Below are 18165 nucleotides of genomic sequence, written 5' to 3'. Positions count from 1 at the left end.
CGCTGGGCAAGTAGCTCGGTGCGGCGGCTTCCCTGGCGCTCCGACGAGGACGGGGGTACCACGGTCCGCGTCGAGCCATGGTGGGCACCCCCGCGTAACCGCCGCGCCCGGGCAGCCTCCGACCCGACCCCGTGTACGGTCCCGAGTCCGAACCCAGCTTTCCGTGCACCGAACTCCCTCGGTCTCTGCGGGTCCCTCGCAACCATGCCCGGGACGACTGCTCTCGGGGCCCTTGGGCCACTGCTGCTGCTGCTGCTGCCGCCGCTGCCCCGCGACGCCGAGGGCCTCGAAGAGCGCTGGGATGCTGCCTTGGACTACTCGGCACTGGAAGGCGAGGAGGGCGCGGAGCAGCAGCTGGAGCATTACCACGACCCGTGCAAAGCCGGTAGGTGCAGCCGCCGCAGCCGCCGGGGAAGTCCGGCAGAAGTTTGCTTTTGAAATGCAAATGAGGTGATGGGCAAGCTTGCCCTGCCCTCTGTGGGGTGGGTCTCCCCCTCCTTCCCCGAGGTCCCCCGGGCTCCCCGCGAAAACAATGCCCCCGAGAAACGGTTGAAATGGCACTCGGGCTGGGACGTCCGGGCTCTGGTTTGTGGCACACTCGGGGTGGCGGCCGTAGGAGCGCTCCCGAAGCGAATCAGGGCGGGTGCCCGAGGTGGAGAGGGCGCTCAGAGCTGGGGCGGGCGCTTGGGCCGTCTGACAGCCAGGTGGTCAGCACGGGCCTCTACCGGACGCGCAGGGCTGGAGCGGAGCATCGGGGCTGGGCGCTCCCGGGCTCAGATGCAGTCGCTGGCTCAGATTTCGCGGCATTTGTAAGTTTCGCACAAAGTTTCCCAACATCTTGTGGTTACTCTTGGAAAGAGAATTTTTTAGAAACCGAACGGTTTCACAGAAGGCGAAAGGAACGGGGGTAGCCTTGGGGGAATGTGCATGACTCAAGTTGCCGCACATTATCCCGTAGTCCGTCAGGGTGCTCCCGGCCTGGGGGTCGCCCCGGACTGGCAGAGATGGAAGCCGGCAGGTGCGGTAATCCCGCCAGGAAGCAGCAACCCGGGACGCGCGGATCTTCCTGGCGCAAATCGCAGCCCCGGGGCTGCAGCTCCCGCTTCCCACGAGCCACCAAGCGGCTCGTGTATCCTGAGGGAAGCGGCTTCCAAGCCAGAATAGTTGAGACATCAGCCCCAGAGGGGCCCAAGCACATCTTCCAAAGAGAATCTTTGGGTCGAGGCAGTTCCCAATTGGGGTCGAGGAGTATTCACGCTTCAGGTAGAGTTTGGTCTCGGAGGCCACCCAGCGGCTCCTGGGAGGCAGCTGCATTTTGTCCAGGGGTCCTTGGTAATTGTGTTTACCTCTGGCCTGGCTCTTTCACTTGGCAGCCTGCAGAAATGAGCAAACAGAGGGAAGATGCTGCCTCCATCCGCAAAAGGGCAGGGTGCTTCTCCCAGGTGCTGGCCCAGGTCTGTGCCATAGGCCAGTGGCCCAATTTCTCACTCCCTGGAGACTTCTAGTAGACTCAGTTTCCTCTAAACTGGGAACAGTAGTTATAGGAGGACTCAGATGATATATGGGAAAATTCTCTGCAAATGAAATAATGATGATGGCCTTGTAATTATTTGTATTCTTACTGCAGTGGTCTGCAGCTGGGCATCAGGCAGGTCAGAATTGGGTGGAATCTGGGAAATATCAGGCTCCTACGAGGCTGGAGGACCTGGGGGTTGTGAGACTTGAGAATCTTCTGAAGGTTAAAGATCAAACCAGGCACGAGGGCTTGTTCTTACGGCGTGGGAAGGTTCCTTCAGAATACCCACCTACTGCTGCACCTTGCAGGGCTTCTCAGTGGGGAAGGTAGGCAGAAGACTTGGTTCCTGGGTCATTTTAGAGAATACTAACCAGTAGCATGCCCTGACTGAGGTATCTCTCAGTTCATCACAGGACCTAGCTCATGACCAGGGAGAAGGGTCTCTGGGGCGCTGCAGGAATGATGGTCTTAAGCAGAGGGACACTGAGGCTGCGGCAGTGGGGTGGGGGCTAAAGAGGGTGGGTCATCCATCGCCTGCACCTGTCAGGTCCTTGACTGCTGAACGGGAGCTGGGCGCTATAAGAGGCAGCATGGGCAGCTGGAGTCTGGACCAGGGATGTGACCGGTTGGTTGAGGAATGGACTGAGCACCTCTGTTATGCCGGATGCTGCACATCCAGGTGAAAGAAGCACTGGTCTGTCTGTGAAAGCTCCCAGCTCCTGGTGTCAGCCTTGAGGAATGCCTGCCAAGGCCACATTTTGTCCAGTAATTTTGGAGAAAATGCTGGATTACCAGGGCATGTGTGTATTGTGACTCTTCACAGACAAGATGGGATGGTGGGCAGGGCTGGCAAGTAGAGGATCTTGGGAGTGTGGTTCTGTCAGCTCCCTGCATCCTCCACAGCCATCGTTGATCCTCCCCACCCCTTGGCCTCTCCTTGGCTGTGTTGATTCGAAGAGTGGCCAGAAGAGGGCGATGGCAAGGGATTCCTGGGGAAAAGTTCACATCTCAATCTGCTTATGGTTCTGGAAATTCCCTGATCTAGGGAACAGCCTTCTGGAAGGACAACAAGGAGTTCGCTAGTGCACTGAGGTCTCAATGAAAGGACTCACTTCTCAGCTCAGGGGAACACTGCATTTCCTGGTTACATATTTAAACAAGACCTTTAGGGGCAGGCTCATCCTATCCCTGTCAAATCCTAGCTCCCAGACTCCTCTAACCAGAGCCCTCTGCATAGGACCTATCTCAGGACTTTAAATCTAATTAATCACGTCTCACCTGCCCCTTCTGGACTGGGGTCTCCATTTTGCTGCAGGCGCAGAGTGTAAAGAGGAGAATCTTGGGTCTGCTCCTGGGCTCTCAGGAGCTGTGTTACCTTGGATAAGTCCTCTCCTCTCCGGCCTATCAGTTGCTTAGCTATATAGTGAAGATACTGGACTTGAGGATTGCAAACGGACAGGCCCAAGGTGCTGGTTCTCTAGGTCCACATTTGCTGTCTTGCTCCACGCCCACTTTATTATTATTATTTTTTATTTTTTATTTTTTTGTATTTTTCTGAAGCTGGAAACGGGGAGAGACAGTCAGACAGACTCCCGCATGCGCCCGGGGATCCACCCGGCACGCCCATCAGGGGCGAAGCTCTGCCCACCAGGGGGCGATGCTCTACCCCTCTGGGGGGTCACTCTACCACGACCAGAGCCACTCTAGTGCCTGGGGCAGAGGCCAAGGAGCCATCCCCAGCGCCTGGGCCATCTTTGCTCCAATGGAGCCTTGGCTGTGGGAAGGGAAGAGAGAGACAGAGAGGAAGGAGGGGGGGGGTGGAGAAGCAAATGGGCGCTTCTCCTATGTGCCCTGGCCGGGAATCGAACCCGGGTCCCCTGCACGCCAGGCCAACGCTCTACTGCTGAGCCAACCGGCCAGGGCCACCACGCCCACTTTATACCTTGCGGGCATTTGAGTTGTGCCCCTGGTTCCGTCCTACTTAGTAGTCTGTGACCTTTGCTTCCATCTCAGTGTCTTAGAGGCTGACCAAATCAGTAAGTGTTTTACCATTCACAATTTTATCATTTATAAATTTAATATTTACTTTGCCATTTACAAACTGTGTGACCTTGGGCAAGTCACTTAATTTCTCTGTGCCTTAGATTCTTCATTTATAAGTGAGGCTGATTCCTTAAAGGATAAAGTGCTTAAAATAGTGTCTGACATATAGTTAAGTATTGTATAAGTAGATTTCCTAGAAACTTGTTGAAAGAATGTCCATGCTGATCTTTGAAGAAAGTTTTAAAGTGTTAAGTTTAAATTTATTAATAAATAATGTATTTGATGCTGTAAAAAGGTGTTGTTTCAAAATGATACGAATGCAGGGTGGGGTGAATCTGTGAAGTCCTCCCCGGCTGGAGGCTGGTAAGGCACAGGGGTTTCCTGGGCATGGCTGCTGACTGGCGCTTCATCGCTCTGTGCTTATGTTTTTGTTTTTGTTTTTTGTATTTTTCTGAAGTTGGAAACGGGGAGGCAGTCAGATAGACTCCCGCATGTGCCTGACCAGGATCCACCCAGCGTGCCCACCAGGGGGCGATGCTCTGCCCATCTGGGGCATTGCTCTGTTGCATCCAGAGCCATTCTAGCTCCTGAGGCAGAGGCTACAGAGCCATCCTCAGCGCCCGGGCCATCTTTGCTCCAATGAAGCCTCGGCTGTGGGAGGGGAAGAGAGAGACAGAGAGGAAGGAGAGGGGGAGGGGTAGAGAAGCAGATGGGCGCTTCTCCTGTGTGCCCTGGCTGGGAATCGAACCCGGGACTTCTGCACACCAGGCCGATGCTCTACCACTGAGCCAACTGGCCAGGGCTCTGCGCTTATGTTTTTATCTGATCCAGCCAGTGTGGCCAAGGGTTCATTTGACATTAAATTACAAGATATCCTCCAAATCACCATGCCCCTGAGAACAACTTTTGCAAAGCTTCTGAGGGCTTTGCTTGCCTGCTTGCCCTCATCCATAATTCTTTGGCTGGGTTCAGAGCCAGAAGGCCCATGTCCTCATCCCTCTTACTGTCTCTGTGATCTCGAGCAAGTCACTTTACCTCTGCATGTCTCCGTCTCAAATGCAGCATGGGAATGGGAACAAAATCACTTGCCTTGTGTAGGACAGACATGAGGCTAATTGTAGCTGGATTCCTCAGAGGACAGTGCCTTAGACAAGGACTTGTGGGTAGGTACAGAGTGTGGGAGCTGATCCCAAGAAGTGGGGTGAGGGAGAGGGGAGTGTGAGACAGGAAAGGAAGAAGCCAATGAAGGGAATGGAATAAAGGTAACTCCTTTAGTCGACGGGGTCTTGTCCCCACCAGGCCTCTGCAAAGCCTCCTTATTTTGGGGGTCACCCAGAGCCCTCTAGCACAGCATTCTCCATCCTAGCAGCCCTTACATTACTGATGTGAGGCTGGAGTGTCAAACTTTGTGAAGTCAGGCGTTCTTGCCTCCTTTGGCTGTTGCTCCAAGCGCAATGCCTAGAGCAGTGCCTGGCGCATTGTAGGCACTGGGCACTATTTGCTGAATCTGGAAACGATTTTGGCCCCAGGTGGGTCCATGGCTGAAGGGACTGCTGGGCTCTCTGTCGGCCTGGAGAGTAAAGCAGCCCTGGTTCAGTGGCCACAGCCAGGACAGGGAAGCAGCCCTGACCTAGTGGCCACAGCCTGGACAGGGAAGCAGCGTGGCCCAGTGGCTGCAGCCCGGACAGGGAAGCAGCGTGGCCCAGTAGCCGCAGCCCGGACAGGGAAGCAGCCCTGGTCCAGTGGCCGCAGCCCGGACAGGGAAGCAGCGTGGCCCAGTGGCCGCAGCCCGGACAGGGAAGCAGCCGTGGCCCAGTGGCCGCAGCCCGGACAGGGAAGCAGCCGTGGCCCAGTGGCCGCAGCCCGGACAGGGAAGCAGCGTGGCCCAGTGGCCGCAGCCCGGACAGGGAAGCAGCCGTGGCCCAGTGGCCGCAGCCCGGACAGGGAAGCAGCCGTGGCCCAGTGGCCGCAGCCCGGACAGGGAAGCAGCCGTGGCCCAGTGGCCGCAGCCCGGACAGGGAAGCAGCCGTGGCCCAGTGGCCGCAGCCCGGACAGGGAAGCAGCCGTGGCCCAGTGGCCGCAGCCCGGACAGGGAAGCAGCCGTGGCCCAGTGGCCGCAGCCCGGACAGGGAAGCAGCCGTGGCCCAGTGGCCGCAGCCCGGACAGGGAAGCAGCCGTGGCCCAGTGGCCGCAGCCCGGACAGGGAAGCAGCGTGGCCCAGTGGCCGCAGCCCGGACAGGGAAGCAGCCCTGGTCCAGTGGCCGTGGCCCAGTAGCTGCAGCCCGGACAGGGAAGCAGCCCTGGTCCAGTGGCCGCAGCTCAGACAGGGAAGCAGCCATGGCCCAGTGGCCGCAGCCCGGACAGGGAAGCAGCCCTGGTCCAGTGGCCGCAGCTCAGACAGGGAAGCAGCCGTGGCCCAGTGGCCGCAGCCCGGACAGGGAAGCAGCCGTGGCCCAGTGGCCGCAGCCCGGACAGGGAAGCAGCGTGGCCCAGTGGCCGCAGCCCGGACAGGGAAGCAGCCGTGGCCCAGTGGCCGCAGCCCGGACAGGGAAGCAGCCGTGGCCCAGTGGCCGCAGCCCGGACAGGGAAGCAGCCGTGGCCCAGTGGCCGCAGCCCGGACAGGGAAGCAGCCGTGGCCCAGTGGCCGCAGCCCGGACAGGGAAGCAGCCGTGGCCCAGTGGCCGCAGCCCGGACAGGGAAGCAGCCGTGGCCCAGTGGCCGCAGCCCGGACAGGGAAGCAGCGTGGCCCAGTGGCCGCAGCCCGGACAGGGAAGCAGCCCTGGTCCAGTGGCCGTGGCCCAGTAGCTGCAGCCCGGACAGGGAAGCAGCCCTGGTCCAGTGGCCGCAGCTCAGACAGGGAAGCAGCCATGGCCCAGTGGCCGCAGCCCGGACAGGGAAGCAGCCCTGGTCCAGTGGCCGCAGCCCGGACAGGGAAGCAGCGTGGCCCAGTGGCCGCAGCCCTCCCGAGTGCTGAGGGGGGAGCTGGGAGGTAGTGGATTCCTGGGCGTGCTCCCCAGGAGTTTCCATCCTTCCTAGCAAGGGCAGGAGTCCTGGGGTCTGCAGCACAGATATGAGGCTCCCATGGTGCCTCCCAGAAGCCTGTCTCCCTGGCACTGCCTATTCCCGTGCCCCTGGCACCTCTTCTCTTTCATTCCCATGGGCCACACCCAGGTGAGGGTGACTGGCAGTTTTACAAGTTTATTCTCATCTCTACTTGTCATGATGTTCTTGCTGATGGGCAGTGCTGATATGATGGGAAGTATTTCAGGGCTGCACTAAGATGAAATGCTTATCTTTCCCGCTACTTCAGGCTGGAGCACCATTAGCCCCCTCTGTCCCCAGCGTTTCAACCCTGAAGTGCATGGGGGCAGGGCATGAGGTGGTTAAGAGTCAGCTTTGACACCTGACAGACCCAGATTCAAAATCTGCTGCCACCCTGGCAGCTTGGCTCAGCAGTAGAGTGTCAGCCTAGCATGTGGAGTTTTGGGTTCGATTCCCGGCCAAAGCACACAGGAGAAGAGCCCATCTGCTTCTCCACACCTCCCCCTCTCCTTTCTCTCTATCTCTCTTTTCCCCTCCTGCAGCCAAGGCTCTATGGGAGCAAAAGTTGGCCCGGGTGCTGAGGATGGCTCCATGGCCTCCACCTCAGGTGCTAGAATGGCTCCAGCTGCAGCAGAGCAACGCCCCAGATGTGCAGAGCATCGCCCCCTAGTGGTCATGCTGGGTGGATCCCGGTCAGGCACATGCGGGAGTCTGTCTCTCTGCTTCCCTGCTTCCCACTTCAGAAAAAAGCAAACAAAACAAAACAAAACAAAATTTGCCTATGCAAGGCTTGGTGACCTTGAGTAAGTGGTTAACCTCTCTGAGCCCCAGTTTTCTCACTTGAAAAGGACTACTAATGTTCACTCTAAAGCAGGCGTCCCCAAACTACAGCCCGCAGGCGCATGTGGCCCCTGAGGCCATTTATCCGGCCCCTTGCCGCACTTCCGGAAGGGGCACCTCTTTCATTGGTGGTCAGTGAGAGGGACACTGTATCTGGTGGCCCTCCAACGGTCTGAGGGACAGTGAACTGGCCCTCTGTGTAAAAAGTTTGGGGACCCCTGCTCTAAAAGGTTGCTATAAACCTTATAGTGATACGATGTTTGTCAAGTGCTTAGCACAGTTTCTGGCACAAGGCAAGTGTCCTCTGATTTCTACACACACTAGGAGGGCTCAGAGCCGGTGCTCACACGTTCTTCTTTAACTATTGGTAAAATGCTGTAGAGGCGTTTGAATTTCTGTAATGAAGAAAAACTGATTTCATGCGGTGTAGTTAGGGATTCTTGAATTCAAACCTGATAGTTATTGGTAAACAGGATCTCAAAAGTAAGTGAAGAGTGAATTTTATGGTATGTGAGTTGTAGCTCAATAAAGATTTAAAAAAAGAAAAAGTAAGGATGAGGACAGGCCAGGGCAGTGCTGGGGAAGAAACACATGGAACCTAGAGGTCCCCACTCTGGCCAAGACTCCCACTGGCGTGGGTGGTCTCTGGGAGAGGGCAGGCCAGAAGGAAATTCATTGGCCCCTTTTGGAGCAGGGCTGAGTGATAGCAAGAACAACACTTTGTTGACCTTTGACCCAGTCCTGGGTGGGGGGGGGGTAGACCAGCAGCCTTGATTGTTCTATTTCCTTATGGAAAACTTGAGCCCAGAGGCATTGATGTTCCTCTTGACTTCCAACACCGCTCTGTACTCAGAGCTCAAGTTCTGCAGACAGAAAAGTCCTCAATGGTATCATCCAAGGTAGGTCCCCACTGACATTAGTAGCACCCGTTTTTTCTTCTTTCTCCCACCCAGTCATATGCTGGTCAGTGTTCACACGCTCTTCTGTGTGCTGGGAGTGTCCTCTCACCCTCTGGGCAGTGCAGTAAGAAGAGAGGAGGGATGGGGCAGTAGCTGGACCGCAGAGCCGTCCACAGCAGCCCTGGGCGTGCCTCTCCTTGGATGTGCGGTGTCGTGCTCTGGGTGCTGGGGAGCTAAGTGCCAAGCGGGCCTGAGCCCTGTTTCCAGGAGCTCCCGGCTCCCACAGGAGGCTGCTCCTGATGGCAGTGGTGTGTAGGCGGGACCGCGGATAGTCTCATTCAGTGCCTTCTGTGGTCAGTCCAGACCTTTGCCTGTTACCGCTTCCGCCATGGGCCATGGTGGTTCTTTGAGCGCCTGGCTCCCCCCCGCAACCTGTTTGGTTTGGACCCAAGCTTTAGAGTCAAGCTGACTTGGGTTTTCCCTCTCAGCTCTGTCACCTACCAGCTCTTAGACCCTGAGCAGTCCTTCATCCCTAATGCCTCAGTTTCCTCGTTTATATCATATAATGCGGTGCATAGAAACTCTTATTTCTCAGGCTTGTTCTATGAAAGGCACTGGATACTGTGCTGAACACTCAATACATGCAAAATATTTTTATAATTTTGCGGCTCCTAAAGAACCCGTTGTGCGCAAAAAGTGTGTGGATTAAATTGATTCACATACACAGCACCACTTGCCAATCCTGTGAGCGCCCAGGAGCTAACGGGGTGAAGCCTGGAATCAGACTGCCCAGGTTTGCATCCCGGCTCTGCCACTTAACGGCTGTGGGAACTGCTTCAGCTTTCTGGATCTCAATTCCCTCATCTATAAAATGTGGCTGTTAACATCTACCGCAGAAGGTTATTATGAGGGTTAAATCAGTGGATATAGACAAAACACTTAGACTAGAGCCTGAAACATGGTAAAACACCAGGAAATAATATTGTTTTTATTATGATCATCTAGTACTAATCCAACAAGGGTTCTGAGTGTCAGGAAACCAAGTATATGAACAACTGCAGCCCTGTGCGGTTTTCAGAGCTTTATGTTTTCCAAGGATGCCAATGCAGATGGCTCCTCTGTGTCCAGAGGACTTGGTCTAAAACCCGAGGTTGAAACATACTGCTTAAGAGACTGTTCTTGCCTGACCTGTGGTGCTGCAGTGGGTAAAAGCGTCAACCTGGAAACGCTGAGGTTGCCGGTTCAAAGCCCTGGGCTTGCCTGGTCAAGGCACATATGGTAGTTGATGCTTCCAGCTCCTCCCCCCTTCTCTCTCTCTGTCTCTCTCTCCTCTCTAAAAATGAATAAATAAAAAAAAAAATTAAAAAAAAAGACTGTTCTTGGCATCAGCAGCCTGTGACATGAAGCCTGTCTGTCCTCATTACTTGAGTGGTTTTGATTAGGTTTTTAACCTCTCTGCCTCAGTTTCCTCATCTGAACTATGGGAATGATATTAAAAGCCATCAAATAGGTTTGTTTGAGGATGAACTGGGGCCGTGAACATGAAGTGTTTAGCAAGCAGTTAGTTATTAATTCTTACTTCTTGCTAGTATTATTGTTACTCCTATTATTGCTCCCCAATTAAGAATTTCCCTGTAAGTGACGATTTCTCAGGGGTCTGTGTGTATTATCTCGCCCTCCCAGGGCTACAGAGTTCTCTTGGGATCCATAGCTTGTGGCAGGTGATAATTTATTGTTTCACTGCTCATTCACTCTTGTCCATGAAGCAGGGAGAGGATGACAGATAAACCAAATGCATATGAGCAGGCTTCTCATGGTATCCTCTTAGCCTGCTCATAATACATTTCTGCCTAGATGCAAACATAGCAACAACGAGAACCGAGTTTTCCTGCTGATTGGTTACGGACCTATCTGTGATCACGCCACCGCCACCGTCTAACTACTTCTGTCAATTACCAATAAATATTCTCAAGCTCGCCTGCACCAGCACTTGAGTGTTGATGCTCACCCCCGAGTCTTTGCCTTCCCTGCCAGCTGGGCCACTTATCTCCCCGCTCATCCTGCAATTTGCAGCGAGCTTCCACCCCTTCCTCCCACCTGGGTTACTGGCCTTGAAGTGATGCAAGTCTTGCGTGAGCCAGTCTCCCACAGGCGCCGGCTATCTTACTACTTAACTCTTTTTCATGTCCCTGGGTCAGTTCTCCTTCCCGCTGAACTGACACTAGTTCCTTCTGCCCTTCCCCTGGGCTCAGAGTCTGCGGTGGCTCACCGAGGGCTAGGTACCACCGAGGTGCTTAAAACAGAAACCCGAGCACCACCCTGGACACCTGTCTCTCCCTCCTCCTCTCATGCAGTGCAACCCAAGTCCTGCCAATTCTGCTTCCAAAATTGAGTCCATCCATTTCTCTCTATCTTCACTGCCACTGTTTGGTCGAAGCCCCTGCCAGCTCTCATGCGGGCCACTGCAACACTGCCGGACCCCTCTTGCCTCCTATAGTCTGTGTTTGATGTTGCAGCCAGAGGAATCTTTTTGAGACTTAAATCTGATCATGTTTGCACAATCTAACTCATTTAAAACCCATTAATGACTTTCCATTACGCTTGGGATGACAGCAGCCAGCAGACCCTGTCCTTCCTGTTCATCCAGCCTCCTTCCCTTGCCTGCCATGTCTCACCTCCCACGGGTTCCTCCTGCCTGCAGAGGCCTCCAGACTGTCCACCTGGTCAACCCGGTGCGCCCTCCAGGACTCGGCTTTCGTGTCCTTCTCCCCTGAGCCCTCTCAGGCCCTGATTTCAATCAGGTCCCTTCTCTGAAATCTCTCATCACCTGTCTTCCTGCTTGGCATTTCTGATAGTCCATAACTAGTACAGTCACTGGTGTGATTACTAGCTCATTGTCTGTCACCACAGTAGACAGCAAGCTCCAAGGGGTAGAAAATAGACTCATTTGCTTTCCTGGTAACCAGCACAGCGCCTGGCACATGGTGAGTTCTCAACCAATATTTATCAAGTGAAAAAATGATCAAAAGAGATCCCACAGGGATTCTGGAAAGGTAGCAATAACCATAAGACAACCAAGGAGGGCTTCCTGGAGAGGGGGCTGGTAAACCTTGAGCTTGTCCTGGGAGGATGGATGGGATGTGGAGAAGACAGGGTGCAGGGAAAGGCATTTCAGGGAGAAGAATAGTGTGAGGGAAAGTGAGGCAGCAGGACCACTTGTGATGTGCCTAGAGCGGGAGGGTCAGTTTGGTTTACGCTGCAGAGTAATATGGACAAGACTGGAAGAAGATTGGAACAGTGCGTGCCAAGCTTAGAATTTGAAACGTTCCTAAGGAATGGGGAGCTATTGATGGTTTTTGAGTGAGGACTGTTATCACGAAGACCTCTGATGCTTGAGATTTATAGAGATAGGAAGTAGGAACACCATCAGGAGTTCTAGGTCTAGGAATATGAGGACCAGACTTGGGCTATGGCCTTGGGAATAGAAAGGGAGGGAAGATGGGAGAGGGATCTCTGTGTGTGTGGGAGAGGTCCCAAGCTGAGATGTATCACAGTCATATTTGAAACATGATTGAGTTCATCAAGATGTGCTCCACAAACATTGGGGTGTCCTTGAGATGGGCAGAAAATGGAGATTACTTTTTTGTTTATTTGTTTTTTATTTAGTGAGAGGAGGGGAGGCAGAGACAGACTCCTGCATGCATCCTGCCCAGGATCCACTTGGCAAGCCCACTAGGGGGCGATGCTCTGCCCCTCTGGGGCCACTGCTTCAGTGCAACCAGAGCCATTTTTTTTAGTTCCTGAAGCAGAGGCCATGGAGCCATCCTCAGCACTTGGGGCCAACTGGTTCTAATAGAGCCAGGCTGCAGGAGGGGAATAGAAGAAATGGAGAGAGAGAGAGAGAGAGAGAGAGAGAGAGAGAGAAAGAAAGAGAGAGAGAAGTGAGAGGGGGAGGGGAGTGGAGAAGTAGATGGGTGCTTCTCCTGTGTGCCCTGACTGGGAATCAAACCTGGGACATCCACATGCTGGGCCGACATCTACCACTGAGCCATCTAGCCAGGGCAAGGGAGATTGTTTTTTAACATTAAGCAATTTTAATTACACAGCTAAGGCCCACCTGGAGAACAGTTAGAACATATAGAGAGCTAAGGGTAAAAATGTCTGGTAATTCCATTGCCTAGAAGTGATTGTGAACGTTTTGTTGTGTCTTCTCCCCAAATTTTTCTATGCATGTTTATTTTTTCAATGTTGTATGTTTCACTTTGAACCTGCTGGTATTTCACTTTCACTTAGTAAAACCTCTTCTGTGACAATAAAGATCCTTAGATAATAAATGTACTTGTATAACATCAGTTTTAGTTGTTTTGTACACTGTTGTATAGAGGCATCATGATTTATTTAATCAATCCCCTGTTGTTGGATGAACAGATTTTTTTCCAGTCTTTTGCTTTTGCTTTTTATAAGCAATGATCCTGGAGTCATCCTTGTTGCTAGACTTTTATGTACACTTAAAATTCTTTTTAAATTTTCTACACACAGAATTGCTGGGTCAAAAGTATAGATGCTGTTAGGGCTCTGATTCTTCTTTTTAAAGTGCCCTTTAAATTTTTTTTATTCCTTTGTACTCCCATTTAGATTAACGTTTTGTATTCTAGTTTTAGAAGTCTTTACCGGTTTGATAAAAGTATTTTGTTATTTCTTTAATTCACATTTTTATTGTAACTGTATTTTTTCCAAATGATTTTGAACTTTTTTTTTTTTTTTTTTGTATTTTTCTGAAGCTGGAAACGGGGAGAGACAGTCAGACAGACTCCCGCATGCACCGACCAGGATCCACCTGGCACGCCCACCAGGGGCGATGCTCTGCCCACCAGGGGGCAATGCTCTACCCCTCCGGGGCGTCGCTCTGCTGCGACCAGAGCCACTCTAGCGCCTGGGGCAGAGGCCAAGGAGCCATCCCCAGCGCCCGGGCCATCTTTGCTCCAATGGAGCCTTGGCTGCGGGAGGAGAAAAGAGAGACAGAGAGGAAGGAGGGGGGGGGGGTGGAGAAGCAAATGGGCGCTTCTCCTATGTGCCCTGGCCGGGAATCGAACCCAGGTCCCCCGCACGCCAGGCCGACGCTCTACCACTGAGCCAACCAGCCAGGGCCTGATTTTGAACTTTTAAAATTATGTTTTGACCACCATTTGTATATATTTCTTTTAATGTGTTCATTTCCCATTTATGTGTGCTTTCACCCCTCCTGATCATGCTCTTTATTTTTTTTTCTAATTAGATGTTCATTTTTTTAACATTTTCATAGGAACTCTTAAATATTAAGGACTTCAACCTGCTATATTTGTCATTTTGTCACAAGTGGATTTTGGAGAGATTTTTTAAAAGCAGAGATCTTCTGCAGTATGATGTTACTCACTATCCTCGCCGAGATGACTGCAGGGCTGTATCGGTTAAGCTCAGGTTAAATTACTAGTAATGAACCCAAGTTAATGGGCTACGTCCATTAGCGTCCAGTTGGGAGACTGAAACCACACCAGTAATTTGAAATTTTAATATACAGGAATTATTAACTAGCAAAAGGGGATTGACTGCTCCAGGAGGTAGGAGAGCTCTAAAGCAAACAGAAATAGCAGATGGAGGGAGCAAGTGCTAGGAGAGGACTAATCATGGGGGAAGCTACCCTTCTCCCCACAACCCCCCACGCCAGGCCGAAATGCTAACTTCACGGGAGAAGGTGTCGCTGTGACCCACTGTGGGTTGCAGAAGTTCACTGAGATGCTGTAGGAAACGGCTAATGATCCAGGCATTACTCATTGGAGTATTTGCAAAACATTGAAAGGTGGGTGCTGATGAATCTCCTGAACACTGCTGGCAGCCACTCCATAGAAATAAGAAAGATGAGACCACTGGACCCAATAAGAGAAGTCCCTTCCTCTTACAGTATCCCTCTGTCTAGTGCCCTCTGCTGACAAAAACTAGGGTTCCAGCCAGCAAAGGAGAAACATTTCTAGGGTCCAGCTCCAGGATTACAAAGCATGGCTATGAAAAGTAGATTTAGAGCTGAGAGGCAATACAGTGTGTCCGTAAAGTCATGGTGCACTTTTGACTGGTCATAGAAAAGCAACAAAAGACGATAGAAATGTGAAATCTGCACCAAATAAAAGGAAAACTCTCCCAGTTTCACACCTATTCACTGCAGTTTGATATTGGCTCACGCACAGACTTTTTAGGGCTCCTTAGGTAGCTATCCTGTATAGCCTCTACAGACTCGTCACTGACTGATGGCCTACCAGAACGGGGTTTCTCCACCAAACTGCCAGTTTCCTTCAACTGCTTATCCCACCGAGTAATGTTATTCCTATGTGGTGGTGCTTCGTTATAAACGCACTGATATTCACGTTGTACTTTGGTCATGGATTCGAATTTAGCGAGCCACAGAACACACTGAACTTTCCTCTGTACCATCCACATCTCGACTGGCATGGCCGTGGGCTGCTCCGCTGTATACACGGTGTTACGTCATCATCTGCACATGCTCACATGCTGCCACATCATCCTACAGAAACTGGGAGGGTTTTCCTTTTATTTGGTGCAGATTTCACATTTCTATCGTCTTTTGCTGCTTTCCTGTGACCTGTATAAAGTGCACCATGACTTTACGGACACACTGTAGTTGGAACATTGGCTAAAACAAAGAAATTTCTTTTTTTTAAAATTATTATACTTATTGGGGTGACATTGTTTAATAAAATTATATACACTTCACACATCCAGTTCTATAATACATCATCTGTATACCGTATTGTGTGTTCCGTGCCCCAAGTCAAGTCTGCTGCCATCACCATTTATTCGTCATTTGCCTTCTTCTGCCTCCTCCCACCCCCTTTCTTTCTGGTAATCACCAGACCATTGTGTATGTCTATGAGTTTTTTTGTTTGTTTGTTTTTTGCTTAATCCTTTCATCTTTTTCACCCAGCCCCCTAACCTCTCCCCTCTGACAGCTGTCAGTCTGTTCTCTGTATCTATGAGTCTGTTTCTGTATTGGTTTTTTTTTTTATTTTGTTCATTAGATTCCACATAAAAGTTACACAGTGGAGTACTACTACTCAGCTGCAAAAAAAGGAAGGAAACGCGACAGCATGGCTGGGCCTGGCGAACGTTGTGCTAAGTGAAATAAGCCAGCCAGAGAAAGAAAGACAAGTCCGTGTGATTTCACTTGGAAGCTTCTTTCCCCCCTCAGTCCGGGGTCTGCAGTGCAGAGCCAGTGAGCCAGTGTGGCAGTTCTGTTTCAGAAGATCCAATCTCCTCCCGGGGCCCTTGGGTGAGGCCCTTGTCCTCATGGTCCTGGGTGGTAACCAGAACTTAAACCATCACAAACACCATGAAGACATGGAAGGCGTGGAAAAGGAAAGGGGGCAAAGAATATGTGAGAAGTTTCCCAGGAAATGCCATTTGTCACTTCAGCTTTCATCTCATTGGCCAGAGCATAGTCATGTGGCCACAGATCACTATGTGGGAGTCTGGGAAATCTTTCTTCTGAAGGCTTGGGATGAAAATCCGAGGTCCTGTGATTATGGAAGAAGGCAGAAAAAGTTTTGGTGGCCAGTATGCAATCTCTGCCCCAATAGGCTAAACTTAAACTTGCCCAATCTCTGTGAAGAAAGTTTAGTCAGAATGATGCTAGACCTGTTATCATTAATGTAACGTTAACCAGACACACAAAGTAAAATCTTGGAGTAAAATCTTGTAGAATGTTAGAGCTGGAAGAAACATACCCTTGGGGCTATTGAAATTTTTATGTTTCCTATGTTTCCTGGGAGGGGCAGTTACTTATCCAAGGTCACATGGATAGCAGCTGGCCTGGCTGGAGGTAGATTCCAGGTCTCCTTTGCTCTCCACCTGGTATATCTTCCTACTCTCCGCACTACTTAGGGTCTCCAGTGGGCCTTTGTCTTCAGAATGAGTCATGCAGAATTACACTGGTAACTTACGGCTCTATGAGAAGACATTCCACAGTGGAGATATTAGGGCTTATGAGATGCGCCTGCTCCTGGAATCAGGCATACAAGATGCAAAATTAGAGCCCAAGAAGCTTCTGGCTTTTAGGAGCTAAACTGCACCCTTCTTTCCACTACTGAGTGGGGGCCATGTGAGCTCAGGCTGTGGGAATGCAGCAGGTGTGAGATAGCAATGAGTCATATTCTGCTGGAATTAAGCAGTGAAAAGTGTCATCTTAGGCCAGAGTAGCCATTCACTTTATCCGTCAGAAACCCGTTTTTCTAGTTAGCTATGAAAATAATGGAAGGATTTTCTTAGAACAGCTTTTTGAGCCAGGGTCCCAGCAGGAAACAGACTCTACCCCAGATGTTTCAGATGAAGAGACCTTAATGAAGGGACTATTTACAGAGGCAGGGTTAGGGGAACAAACAAGAGACTAGCAAGCTTCCCCTATGGCTGAAGGGACGAGGAGGGAGCAGTGTTACAGAAGCTGGACCCATGCCGGAGGGGCAGTGGGAGGGTGTGACCACCTCCAGAGACGCAGCACCAGAGCAGGAAGGAAGTGCCTGCTCCCTCTCCTCTTCCCTGTGATCTGTCGCAGTCTCCTCCAGGTTGACTGCGACCAGAAGCCAGAGGGAAGTGGAGGATGCAGTCACAGGAGCAGCCTTCCTGGGCTCAGAGTGGGATGGAGAGGGTAGAGTGCAAGTGCAAGAAGAATAACTTGAATCATGGCATAGGTCTTGCCACAGATCATTGACACGGATGAAGACATCCTTAGTATCTTTACAACATACATTAGTCGATGGCCAGTGTGTGGCACCTTCAACGCCACTCTTCCTCCATGCCAGGGGCAGACACGGCTAATTGATCACGGCAGCTCCACAATTCTTGAGTGTTGTTGGCATTTGAGATGAAGCCTATTTGGAGTTATAAAAATTAAATAGGCTTGCAAGTAGGCCTACCGCTCACACCAATCTGGTGGGTAATTTTTTTTCCTGGGAAATTAGCTGAGTAGGTATTTCTTTTTCTTTTTTTTTTTTTTTTTTTGGTATTTTTCTGAAGCTGAAAACGGGGACAGACTCCCGCATGCGCCCTACCGGGATCCACCTGGCACGCCCACCAGGGGGCGACGCTCTGCCCACCAGGGGGTGATGCTCTGCCCCTCTGGGGCGTCGCTCTGTTGCGACCAGAGCCACTCTAGCACCTGGGGCAGAGGCCAAGGAGCCATCCCCAGCGCCCGGGCCATCTTTGCTCCAATGGAGCCTTGGCTGCGGGAGGGGAAGAGAGAGACAGAGAGGAAGGAGGGGGGGGAGGGGTGGAGAAGCAGATGGGTGCTTCTCCTGTGTGTCCTGGCCGGGAATTGAACCCGGGACTTCTGCACGCCAGACCGACGCTCTACCACTGAGCCAACCGGCCAGGGCCAGTAGGTATTTCTTAAGCTAAGGGAGTCCTGCTTGGAAAGCCAGGCTGTGACACGGCTCTGAGATGTATTGATGCAGCCATATTGGGATGCAGATGAAGAGTCACAGTGGGAGGCCGTATCTGCCTTGAGCAAAGTGGCTGCCAATCCAGGCACCAGCCAGACCCTGTTGGCTCATCTGTAAAATAGGATGATGACAGCCAAAGTGGAAGGCAGAGAAGGGGGTTCTGTTGAGGTCGAATCAACTTTCAGAGCGGACGGACGGGAGTTGCAATGTTGTACCCATCTGTGTGTGGTACTCTCCTAGGTCCTGATTGACCTAGAGTCTCTCAGGTCCTGTTGTTTGTGGTGTGAACCTTTGGACCCGAGTTCAGGCTTTAAGTGGTTTTGAATAGAAAATCCTTAGCTAA

General features: G+C 51.8%; 1 protein-coding gene across 1 annotated transcript in view; it reads left to right on the top strand.

The window, feature by feature from the left end:
* Window positions 1-18165, top strand: part of TLL2 (tolloid like 2) — a 143966-nt gene continuing 125801 nt past the window's right edge. The window contains exon 1 of the mRNA XM_066239987.1: window positions 1-385. Within this exon, the coding sequence (XP_066096084.1) occupies window positions 205-385 (181 nt within the window). The 5' untranslated portion in view covers window positions 1-204. The remainder of the gene's footprint in view (window positions 386-18165) is intronic.

This window comes from Saccopteryx bilineata, chromosome 7 (assembly GCF_036850765.1).
Source record: "Saccopteryx bilineata isolate mSacBil1 chromosome 7, mSacBil1_pri_phased_curated, whole genome shotgun sequence".
NCBI classification, from domain to species: domain Eukaryota; kingdom Metazoa; phylum Chordata; class Mammalia; order Chiroptera; family Emballonuridae; genus Saccopteryx; species Saccopteryx bilineata.
This window is presented reverse-complemented; position numbering and strand designations above follow the sequence as displayed.